This window comes from Myxine glutinosa, chromosome 3 (assembly GCF_964187855.1).
Source record: "Myxine glutinosa chromosome 3, kmMyxGlut1.1, whole genome shotgun sequence".
NCBI lineage: Eukaryota > Metazoa > Chordata > Myxini > Myxiniformes > Myxinidae > Myxine > Myxine glutinosa.
In genome coordinates this window covers 185,413,200-185,425,359 of record NC_136263.1, presented here as the reverse complement: position 1 = coordinate 185,425,359, position 12,160 = coordinate 185,413,200, and the positions used below count along the sequence as shown (strand labels likewise).

The 12,160-nt window shown below is 54.7% G+C and overlaps 1 protein-coding gene across 8 annotated transcripts in view; it reads right to left on the bottom strand.

Annotated features, from left to right (window-relative positions):
• Positions 1-4,282, bottom strand: part of BAG6 (BAG cochaperone 6) — a 58,064-nt gene extending 53,782 nt beyond the window's left edge. For 5 of the 8 annotated variants that reach the window (XM_068102925.2, XM_068102926.2, XM_068102928.2 and 2 more), the window contains exons 1-3: positions 4,228-4,282; positions 1,608-1,750; positions 230-347 (exon numbers count right to left, since the gene is read on the bottom strand). In XM_068102925.2, coding sequence (XP_067959026.2) covers positions 230-347; positions 1,608-1,670 — 181 coding nt within the window. In that variant the 5' untranslated portion in view covers positions 1,671-1,750; positions 4,228-4,282. The remainder of the gene's footprint in view (positions 1-229; positions 348-1,607; positions 1,751-4,227) is intronic. The other 3 variants (XM_078774831.1, XM_078774833.1, XM_078774834.1) reach the window with 1 other exon arrangement.
• Between the last annotated feature and the right edge of the window lie 7,878 nt (positions 4,283-12,160).

The following is a 12,160-nucleotide window of genomic DNA, read 5'->3' as shown; positions in this document are numbered from 1 at the left end:
TCACAAAACCCGAGGCATTCAAGACAATGGTAACTTGAATCGACGAGCTCAATTTTTGTTGCCGTGACAGAGAATCTGTTAACAGTTTATATTTTTGTGATTGATGTTTAAATGCTTACAAAATGCACACACGCATTACGAATTCTGGATTTAATTTACATCCAGAATAACAGTTAGGGTGTGAGGGTAGAGGAGGAAATAAAATAATAAAAAGGAATCGTAGACACACCATAGTCCTTGAGTTTACTGTCATCTTGAAGGACACGACCTTGATAGATAAGTCGCTGCTTGTTTCGAACAATATGCACCAGCGGTGCGATTCTCTCCTTAAACTCCAGCACTGTAATCTGTATATAACATGGCGTGCAATAGGACATAGTTCATGATAGTTTTTTGTTTTTTTTTCCAACACTGATGAACTTCATTTGCAATGGACAGCAAAAAATGTGAGGTCCAAATAAAAACAATAACATTTGATAATTATAATATTTTGCCTCAGTTACATTCAAAATCTCCATGAATGACACACACAGAGGTACAAACAAAAGCATGCACGCCAGAGATAGGCGACGAGGCAGAGAAAACGACGAGGTACACGAGGCAGAGAAGAATACGAGGCAGGGAGGACGACGAGCCAGGGAGGACGACGAGGCAGGGAGGACGACGAGGCAGGGAGGACGACGAGGCAGGGAGGACGACGAGGCAGGGAGGACGACGAGGCAGGGAGGACGACGAGGCAGGGAGGACGACGAGGCAGGGAGGACGACGAGGCAGGGAGGACGACGAGGCAGGGAGGACGACGAGGAAGGGAGGACGACGAGGCAGGGAGGACGACGAGGCAGGGAGGACGACGAGGCAGGGAGGACGACGAGGCAGGGAGGACGACGAGGCAGGGAGGACGACGAGGAAGGGAGGACGACGAGGAAGGGAGGACGACGAGGAAGGGAGGACGACGAGGAAGGGAGGACGACGAGGAAGGGAGGACGACGAGGAAGGGAGGACGACGAGGCAGGGAGGACGACGAGGCAGGGAGGACGACGAGGCAGGGAGGACGACGAGGCAGGGAGGACGACGAGGCAGGGAGGACGACGAGGCAGGGAGGACGACGAGGCAGGGAGGACGACGAGGCAGGGAGGACGACGAGGCAGGGAGGACGACGAGGCAGGGAGGACGACGAGGCAGGGAGGACGACGAGGCAGGGAGGACGACGAGGCAGGGAGGACGACGAGGCAGGGAGGACGACGAGGCAGGGAGGACGACGAGGCAGGGAGGACAAGCAGACAGTGAGACTACGCAGGCGCGGAGAGGACATGGGCACTAGCACCGAAGACAGAGAGAGATCCACCCAATACGGACACCACAGAGGGATATAGAGAGATACCCGACACATACGCCATTGAGAAAGGAAGCATGACCGGATGCCACGGAGAGAGGATGCCTAGTGCCAAAGAGACGCCAACAAAGACACAACAACAACTTCAATTTGTACTCCACTTGCACAACACAGCCAATTTTTAAATGTCAATCTTAACCATGCATATATATATATATATGTAGTCATTTACATGAAATGAGTGATAAAGGGATGCAGTGAAGAAATGACTCACCTCCTCAGGAACGGTGAAGTTTCGACTCTGAGAGTCCATCGTTTTTACAGTAATGTCTAACATGGTCGAGACACTTCAACTCAAAATAATTTGCGAAGAGGTTGAGACAAAAGATTATTGTCAGATTTGAGGGCAAGGATGACCTGAATAAAATAAGAAAATCTCATCAGGTCAGAATGAATAACTTACCCAAATTTGTCATTAACAATTTAAACAGTTCTCATATAGTCATTGATGGTTACACAAATTAAAGACCTTATGAGAAAGAAAGTCAGTTTTAAAAAATTATTTAATTGAACAGACATTGAAGCATCACAATAAAGAAAAGCTGGGCAGCAAAATGTATGAGATGGGCATGAGGATGACAACGAACGGGACGACAGAACAGATAACGCGAACATTGTAAAACGATTAGGTGCGGGGGGAGGGGAGGGCAGGGGAGGGGAGGGGAGGGGAGGGGAGGGGATGCTGGGAGGTATTGTGAAATGGACATGTAATTGGAGAAATAGTATGGGATTGGCACAGGGACTACGAGGAATGGGGTGCGGCATCAGCACTGGGATCATGAAAGGGGTGCGATATCTGCACGGGGCCATGAAGGAGGTACGACATCGGTGCAGGAAACAGGACGGGGGTGCGGCATCAGTGCAGGAAACAGGATGGGGGTGCGACATCTGTGCAGGAAACAGGACGGGGGTGCGGCATCTGTGCAGGAAACAGGACGGGGGTGCGGCATCTGTGCAGGAAACAGGATGGGGGAGCGGCATCTGTGCAGGAAACAGGATGGGGGTGCGGCATCTGTGCAGGAAACAGGATGGGGGTGCGGCATCTGTGCAGGAAACAGGATGGGGGTGCGGCATCTGTGCAGGAAACAGGATGGGGGTGCGGCATCTGTGCAGGAAACAGGACGGAGGTGCGCATCTGTGCAGGAAACAGGATGGAGGTGCGCATCTGTGCAGGAAACAAGATGGTGGTGCGGCATCTGTGCAGGAAACAGGATGGGGGTGCGGCATCTGTGCAGGAAATAGGATGGCGGAGGGGGCCAGAACAGAGATCAGGAAGGGGATGGGGGCCAAAACAGAGATCAGGAAGGGGGTGGGGGCCGGAACAGAAATCAGGAAGGGAGTGGGGGCCGGAACAGAAATCAGGAAGGGGGCGGGGGCCGGTACAGAGATCAGGAATGTGGTGGGGGCTGGTACAGAGATCAGGAAGGTGGTGGGGGCTGGTACAGAGATCAGGAAGGTGGTGGGGGCCGGTACAGAAATCAGGAAGGTGGTGGGGGCCGGTACAGAAATCAGGAAGGTGGTGGGGGCCGGTACAGAGATCAGGAAGGTGGTGGGGGCCGGTACAGATATCAGGAAGGGGGTGGGGGCCGGTACAGATATCAGGAAGGGGGTGGGGGCCGGTACAGAGAAGGAAGGGTACATAAGGGAATGGGCTGGGGGCCGGTACAGAGATCAGGAAGGGAGTGGGGGCTGGTACAGAGATCAGGAAGGGAGTGGGGGCTGGTACAGAGATCAGGAAGGGGATGGGGGCCTGTACAGAGATCAGGGAGGGGGTGGGGGCCGGTACAGAGATCAGGAAGGGGGTGGGGGCCGGTACAGAGATCAGGGAGGGGGTGGGGGCCGGTACCATGATCAGGGAGTGGGTGGGTGTCGGAACAGAAATCATGAAAGGGGTGGGGGCAGGAAGAGAGATCAGGAAGGGGATGGGGGCCGGTACCATGATCAGGGAGTGGGTGGGTGTCGGAACAGAAATCATGAAAGGGGTGGGGGCAGGAAGAGAGATCAGGAAGGGGATGGGGGCCGGTACAGAGATCAGGAAGGGGGTGGGGGCCGGTACAGAGGTCAGGGAGGGGGTGGGGGCCGGTACCATGATCAGGGAGTGGGTGTGGGACGGAACAGAAATCAGGAAGGGGGTGGGGGCAGGTACAGAGATCAGGAAGGGGATGGGGGCCGGTACAGAGAAGGAAGGGTACATAAGGGAAGGGAGTGGGGGCCGGTACAGAGATCAGCAAGGCGCTGGGGGCCGGTACCATGATCAGGGAGTGGGTGGGGGCCGCAACAGAAATCAGGAAGGGGGTGGGGGCAGGTACAGAGATCAGGAAGGGGATGGGGGCCGGTACCATGATCAGGGAGGGGGTGGGGGCAGGTACAGAGATCAGGAAGGGGGTGGGGGCAGGTACAGAGATCAGGAAGGGGATGGGGGCCGGTACAGAGATCAGGAAGGGGGTGGGGGCCGGTACAGAGATCAGGGAGGGGGTGGAGGCTGGTACAGAGATCAGGGAGGGGTTGGGGCCGGTATAGAGATCAACAAAGGGTGAGGCCGAGGGGATCCATGCAAGAACAAAAAAGCAAATGTGGTGCTGGTGGGGGACAAGGGTCGTGAACGAGGAGAAACGACGAAAAAGAGAATAAACCTTTGTTTCAGGTGCTTGGATTGTGCTTGTGGGGGTGGGTAAGGTGGCATCGCAAAACTTACATTTTCAATTCAAATCTTAAGAACCTTTCTCTTTGACGTTTAATTCGTATTATCACAATTCTAAACACATTTTCATACTTCAAAACCGAACACAACTTTCAACGGGAATGCAAACCAAGCACAACCCCTCAATACTCACCAATCCAACCCTCTTTGTGCTAACCCAGCCTAAACCGGAAACAAGGCCTCAAAAATGATCCATATAAAAACAGAAAATAATAAATAAAAAAACGATTTATTGTGAAAATAGTCTAACAATAAAAAATATAAATACAATGTTCGCATTACGAACAATAAAATAATAATATTTTGTTTATTACAAACTGAAATCACTTCCTCTGTTTCCTTTCAATCAGTCCACTGATTGAAGACGTACGACCTCACCTCATCGATTCCAATCACCTCAATGTAACGTCAAGTAAACCGAGCAGTTCAAATTTCGTAACTGCTTTCTTTGTGCTAAACACTCCAACAAGTGCTCCAAAAAATGCAGAAGAAACTGTATAAATTCATGTAATATTCCGCAACGTCGTTGATCTCTCTGGTTTCAATATTAGGCTTCTTCCCTCCCCCAATAAGTAATTTAATTACGCATTTAGTACTTTATATCAGTTTGGATCAAACGGATAAGCTTATCCTATGGGCTTGCTAATGGAGTAGTTGAAGCCAATTGATCGCCATCTTACCCAGCGCAACGAATTTGATTGCACTGCTGAGCTTGTACGTTCATAGATTTTATTATTACACAATTTAGTTACCTTTTCTTTCATTAGTACACCTACCCCCTACCGAAGCGGCAGGAAGGGTCACGTTATTGTCGTCTTTGGGGGTATCTAGATTACAGTAGATTTATGCTCTATTGTCTGTGGTGGACACGACAAGCATAGCATCCCTCAAAACGTCGGAATTCCTCCAGATTTCTTTCATTTTCATATTAAACATCAGTATCAGCGACATCAGCGACAGTTAAAAGGGGCATTATAGCTGGCTAAGCCGGTGTTGTGAATGAACGCGTACGTATTATGTTGAAAAGTCAGATTTTGCTGGATCCTTTGAGAATTTCGAAGCTTTGACGCACCAAATCGCTCCATGGAGGCCGCCATCTTGCGGATGCGGAAGTATGCATAAAAAATTGCGAAAAAGTTCAGTAGGAGTTTGTTTCACACATCTTTGTTTGATTCACAATCTTATGCACCTCTAATTTGTAATTAAAATACTTTAAGACCAACCTCGTTCCCTGGGCCCGCATGGGCACTGGTTATCTTCAACGAAAATCTTCACCAAACATCGGAACCAATGAGATTCGAGCATTTGAAAAAATATTTCAAAAAAGCTGATTACCGCGTTTCGGAGGCTGAAAACGGCGTCAAATATTCTAAAATTGACGAATAATTATTTTTTAGAAATCTCGCGGCCGTAGGGGATAGTTTTTCACGGCCGGAAATATCCGAAGTTGATACTTTTATTTTGGTTTATAATATTTTTATGGCATAGCCCATAGGGCAAAGCTGTCTGGAACAGTTTGTCCGTCTGTATGTATGTATGTCTCCTCAAGCATATACCAATCAGAGCTGAGGATCTGGTCACATGACAGGGTGATGTGATTATGTCTGATGTCATTACGGCAGTCCGGCGGCTGACTCGCCACACACCGCCATTTTGATTTACTTGCCACTTGCCGTTCATGCCGAACATATCGTCGAACCTGTTATATATTACAATCGTCATGCTCTACCTTTACGTTTTTCATTCAGTGAGAAACACAAACAAATCGATTGTTAAAATGACCATCAAATATCGAAAGCATCAGCGTTATGTCTCTTCCAACAAAACGGTACGTACCCAACCCTTTGGGGTATAATCTAGATTACAGTAGATCTTCCCTCAGTTCTGTAAGTAAAACTTACCTCACGGATGTCTGGATTCCTCCAAATTTCTTTGTTTAATGTTATAAACAGCATTAGCAACTGTTTAAAAAGCTAATCATATGTGTTTGTGGTTTATAATATTTTACAAGCCCGGCTACGCCGCTGTTATACTTTCGGCCTTGTTTACTTCTATTTGGCTTGCCTCATGATATGCTATTTACACACATTAACACAGCCTTTGTTCAAGGAAGAAAACCCCTTTGGGGAGAGGGGATATTATTGGAATTAATATTGTTTTGTAAAAACATGAATATCATGATATTGTAGCGGTTCCCGCTGAATGTACACAATCGCCTTGCACCTGCCAGGACGCGGCCAGGGCGCGATTGCCATGCCGGGCTCGTCCAGACGGGTCCAGACGCGCCTCTCCTGGGCATGCCCGGACTCGCTGTTCCCGGGCACGCCCGAACCTCCTGGGCACGCCCGGTCTCGTCTTTCCCGGGCATGCCCGCTCTCGCCTTTCCAGGGCTCGCCCAGAGCGCTTGGGCACGCCCAGCCTCGACTTGCCAGGACTCGCCCTTGACACCCGGGCATGCCCGGTCTCGGTTTTCCCGGGCAAACGCCCTGACATAAATGTGTATACATATTGCTGTCCGATAAACGGGCTTTTCAGAATACCTGAGCTGTTTTGTTTCAAAAAAGCAACTCGGACGAATTCCGTCTTTGGTCGCGTCAATTCTTTCGACTCGCGTTGGAGTGCAGCTCCTTCACTGGTGACCTACCGACATGGACACGGCAGTGACTCTTAAACTGCCTACCTTCTGGGAGGCTCACGCGGCTGTTTGGTTCGCCCAGGCGGACTCCCAGTTCGCCCTGCGAGGCATCACCGCGGACGACACTCGCTTCCACCACGTCGTGGCAGCGCTCGGTTCCGCCACCGTGGCCCGCGCCCTGAGCCTCCTCGAGCACCCGCCGGCTGCTGACAAGTATGACGCGCTGAAGACGCTCCTCCTCGACGCTTTCACCCTCTCTCCGGCGGCACGCGCACGGCGCCTGCTCGACCTGCCCGAGCTCAGCGACACGCGCCCGTCCGAGCGCATGGACTATATGCTCTCGTTGCTCGGTGAACACTCTCCGGATTTTCTGTTCCGCGAGCTGTTCCTTCGCCAGCTGCCTCACCCGGAACGCCTCGCCCTGGCTGGCACGTCGATCACCGATCCCCGCGCCCTCGCCAGGGAAGCCGATAAGATCTCCTCGGCGGGCCAACACATCGGCGCGGCTACCTGGAGCCTGCCGCCGTCCGAGGCGATGCCCACGACGCCCTGCGCGGTTGGAGGCCGAACTACCGGTGCAACTGGTGGCCGCCATGCCGCGCCGACCGCTTCCGACACGACGGCCGGGGCCTCCACCTAACCAGGCGTGGTGTTATTACCACGCCAGGTTCGGACACAAGGCTGGGACGTGCCGACCCCCGTGCACTTTCGGCAAGTCCGGAAACGGCCGGGCCGGCGTTCATTCCCAGCCATGAGCGCCGGCCACTCGGGCAACTTGCTTTTTATTCGGGACAAAGCATCCGGGCGGCGTTTCCTTTGTGACACCGGCGCCCAACTGAGCGTCATACCCGCCTCCGAGCAGGACAGGCGGGACGCCGTTTGCGGCCCCTCTTTGGTCGCTGCTAATGGCTCGGCCATACGCACTTTCGGCCCGCGCGACGTCACCCTCTGCTTTGGCAGCCAGCGCTTTCAGTGGACCTTTGTGACCGCCTGCGTCCCCATGGCTTTGCTGGGCGCCGACTTCCTCTGCGCGCACGGGCTGCTGAAACGTCGACGACTTGTCAACGCCGAGACCTTCAGCTCCCTGGCGTGCACGATGAGCAGCTCTGCGCCGACCGAACTGGCGTGCGCCCTCCCAACGGCGAACGAGTTCGCTCGCCTGCTCGCGGAATTCCCGGCCCTCACGCGGCCGACGTTTTCGGCCGTCGCAGTGCGGCATCGGATCGAGCACCACATACCTACTATGGGCCCGCCGGTCTACGCCAGGGCCCGCAGCCTCGACCCGGCCAAGCTCGCCGTGGCAAAGGCCGAGTTCGACGCGTTGGAGCACCTCGGCATCGTGCGGCGCTCCAATAGCGCGTGGGCCTCACCACTGCACATCGTGCCAAAGCCGGGGGGCGGATGGCGCCCGTATGGCGACTACCGCCGCCTCAACGACGCTACCACCCCCGACAGGTACCCGATCCCGCACATCCAGGACTTTTCCGCCCGTTTGGCAGGACGGGTCATATTTTCCAAAATTGACCTGATACGGGGATACCACCAGGTACCTGTCCGGGCGGCCGACGTCCCGAAGACGGCCGTCATCACGCCGTTCGGCCTGTTCGAATTTTTGAGGATGCCGTTTGGCCTCAAGAATGCGGCCCAGGCGTTCCAGCGCTTAATGGACGGCGTGCTGCGCGACCTGCCATTTCTTTTCGTCTATCTGGACGACATCCTCGTCGCCAGCACGTCCCGTGCCGAGCACCTCCTCCACCTCCGAACACTGTTCGGTCGCCTCAGCGAGCACGGCTTAATTGTCAACCTGGCCAAATGCCACTTCGGCACGACGACCGTTGACTTTTTGGACCACCGCATCACCAAGACCGGGGCCGTTGCGCTGCCGACCAAGGTCGAGGCCATCACCACGTTCCCACGTCCCCGTTCCATCAAGGCCCTACAAGAGTTCCTCGGCATGGTGAATTTTTATCACCGATTCGTGCCCCGCGCTGCTCAGCTCATGCGGCCCCTTTACGAGGCCCTCCGGGGCAAGCCGGCCAAGCATGACATCGTTTGGTCCGCGGCCATGGACGCGGCCTTCGCGAGCGCAAAACGGGCCCTCGCCGACGCAACGCTGCTGGCTCACCCGGTGCTCAACGCGCCCATCGCCCTCACTACGGACGCCTCCAACTACGCGGTGGGCGCCGTCCATGAACAGTGGGTGGACGGGGTTTGGCAGCCACTCGCTTTTTTCAGCCGGGAACTCCGGCCGAACGAGTTAAAATACAGCACGTTCGACCGCGAGCTGCTCGGTCTATTCCTGGCCGTTCGCCATTTCCGACACCTCCTGGAGGGCCGCCCGTTCACGGCTTTCGTCGACCACAAGCCGTTGGTCTACGCAATGGCCAAAGTCACGGAGCCGTGGTCGGCCCGCCAGCAGCGCCACCTCTCCGCCGTGTCGGAATTCACCACGGACATCCGGCACGTCGCCGGCAAAGACAACGCCGTGGCCGACTGTCTTTCTCGGGCCAGCGCGAACGCGGTCCACCTCGGCGTGGACTTCGCGCTCATGGCGGCCGACCAGACCACCGACACCTCGGTGCAGGCCCTCCGGGCGGCGGACACGGGCCTCCGCCTGGCCGACATCCCCTTCGCGGGCACCGTCCTGCTCTGCGATGTCTCCCAGGGCCAGCCTCGCCCCATCGTGCCTGTTTCCTGGCAGCGCCGCATCTTCGCCTCCATCCACGGCCTTTCTCACCCGGGCCAGAAAGCTTCTCAGAAGCTGGTGTCGGCGCGTTTCGTCTGGCACGGCCTTCGACGGAACGTCCGCGACTGGGCCAATGCCTGCACGGCCTGCCAGCGGGCCAAGGTCCACCGCCACACCCAGGCCCCGCTAGCACGTTTCACCGTGCCTGCACGGCATTTCGACCACGTCCACGTGGACCTGGTGGGTCCCCTGCCCCCATCGCGGGGGTTCACCCACCTGCTCACCATGGTGGACAGGACCACCAGGTGGCCGGAGGCCGTGCCCCTCACCTCCACCACCACCGCCGACGTGGCGCAGGCGTTCATACACACCTGGGTCGCGCGCTTCGGCGCACCGGCGGACATCTCGTCTGACCGCGGCCCACAGTTCACGTCCGAACTTTGGGGCATGGTCGCCCGCTCGTTGGGGGTCACGCTGCACCGCACCACGGCCTACCACCCCCAAGCCAACGGGTTGTGCGAGCGGTTTCACCGCTCCATGAAGGCCGCACTCATGGCCGGCCTTCAGGACGACGGTTGGACCGACCGGCTGCCGTGGGTCCTTTTGGGCCTCCGCACGGCCCCCAAGGAGGACCTCCGGGCATCCGCCGCCGAGCTCGTCTACGACCAGCCGCTCCGCGTCCCGGGCGAGTTCGTGCCCGACGCTACCAGTCCCTGGTCCCCCGCACACCAGCGCTCGGACCTCCAGGAGGCCGCCCGACGATTTGCCCCCGTGCCAAAGTCCGCCACGGTGGCCCCCAGTCCTACGTCCCCCTGGCGCTTCGCACAGCGGAGTATGTCTTTGTGCGTCATGATGCGCACCGGGGGCCACTCCGGCCGCCGTATGATGGGCCCTTCCGGGTCCTGCGACGGGGCGACAAGTCCTTCGTCGTCGACTTCGGCGGCCAGTCGGACCGGATCTCTGTGGACCGCCTCAAACCGGCGCACGTGGACGTCGACCGACCACCAGGGTTGGCCCTTCCTCCGCGGCGAGGCCGCCCCCCATCCACAGTTCCCCCCACTCGACCACCCACCACCAGATCGGACCCCCCCCACGACCCTCCAGGGGTCGCTTCAGCCGGGTCATCCGGACCCCCCTTAAATTGACCCTGCCGGTGCAGGTCGATTCTGGAGGGGCGTGTGGAGCGGTTCCCGCTGAATGTACACAATCGCCTTGCACCTGCCAGGATGCGGCCAGGGCGCGATCGCCATGCCGGGCTCGTCCGGACGGGCCCAGACGCGCCTCTCCTGGGCATTCCCGGACTCGCTGTTCCCGGGCACGCCCGAACCTCCCGGGCACGCCCGGTCTCGTCTTTCCCGGGCATGCCCGCTCTCGCCTTTCCAGGGCTCGCCCAGAGCGCTCAGGCACGCCCAGCCTCGACTTGCCAGGCCGCGTCCAGGACGCCCGGGCATGTCCAGACTCGCCTTTCCAGGACTCGCCCTTGACACCCGGGCATGCCCGGTCTCGGTTTTCCCGGGCAAACGCCCTGGCATAAATGTGTATATATATTGCTGCCCGATAAACGGGCTTTTCAGAATACCTGAGCTGTTTTGTTTCAATAAAGCAACTCGGACGAATTCCGTCTTTGGTCGCGTCAATTCTTTCGACTCGCGTTGGAGCGCAGCTCCTTCAATATTATCGATAATATTATTACTTTTGTTATTATAAGCGGTCTTGGAAAAACGCCATGATTAGCTATCTTAACACGGATATACGCCTCAACACGGATTTCGTCCAAGGACAACTGCCTTGGATATGGGGGAAAATTAAGTCGTTAAAACCTGCACCGTGTAACCCTTAGTCCTCCTCACACTTTTGGTTCAGATTGGATAAGTAACAGCCCGCTAAAACCAAATAAGGTCAGGGAGGTGACCAAGAATGTATCGCGGTCAAAAATCACCAGACAGACAGGCAGACACCAAATTGTGTATTTTAATGTGATTAAAAAGCTTGGCTCATATAGGTACAGAAACCCTTACAGTATTTATCTTAATTATTATCATGCCACAACGTTGTTTTTTTGTACTTTTTTGTGATTCGGCATGTTTATAATTTGGCATTTTTAAAGAAAATATATCTACACATTGCATCTTGTCCTGCAAGATCAACCTACGAATACCGTACTACTCTAGATCTGAGATGTAACCATTGAGTTACGTGTATTACTAAAAGAAGGCGCGTCGCATGTCACTTGTTGCTTCATTCTAAAGGATTCCTGCTCTTGTAGAATAATAGAAATTGTACCATTGGAAAGGAAAGAATCTATTTACTTGGAACAAAAATTAATGTCCGTTTAATCATAAAGGTAACTGTTTTAAAAGCCCGTGTTGTTGGATTGAGGAGGAAGAAGAGGGAATGGGAGCTTCATCTGATGGTTCCAATGGTAACATTTCTTCATTTCTTACTATATGACTGCAGGAATCCTTTAGTTTAGAAGGACATGGGAGGAGCACACAAAATTAAATAAAGTAATTGTTACGTGCTCCTCCCCGACCCCCTGGTCACGGTGTACCTCCGAGCCCCGAGAGGAGTCACGGCAGAAAAATGTGTTATTCTGTATATCAAAGATCAATGGTGAAGCCACACCAATTGTTACAAACCAACAGGTATTGTATTAAGATCACGCAAGAATAACAGTACAAAAACGATAGTAATCAATTGTACAACAAATAGTATATCATTCCTATGATGGTACCATCAGGTTCG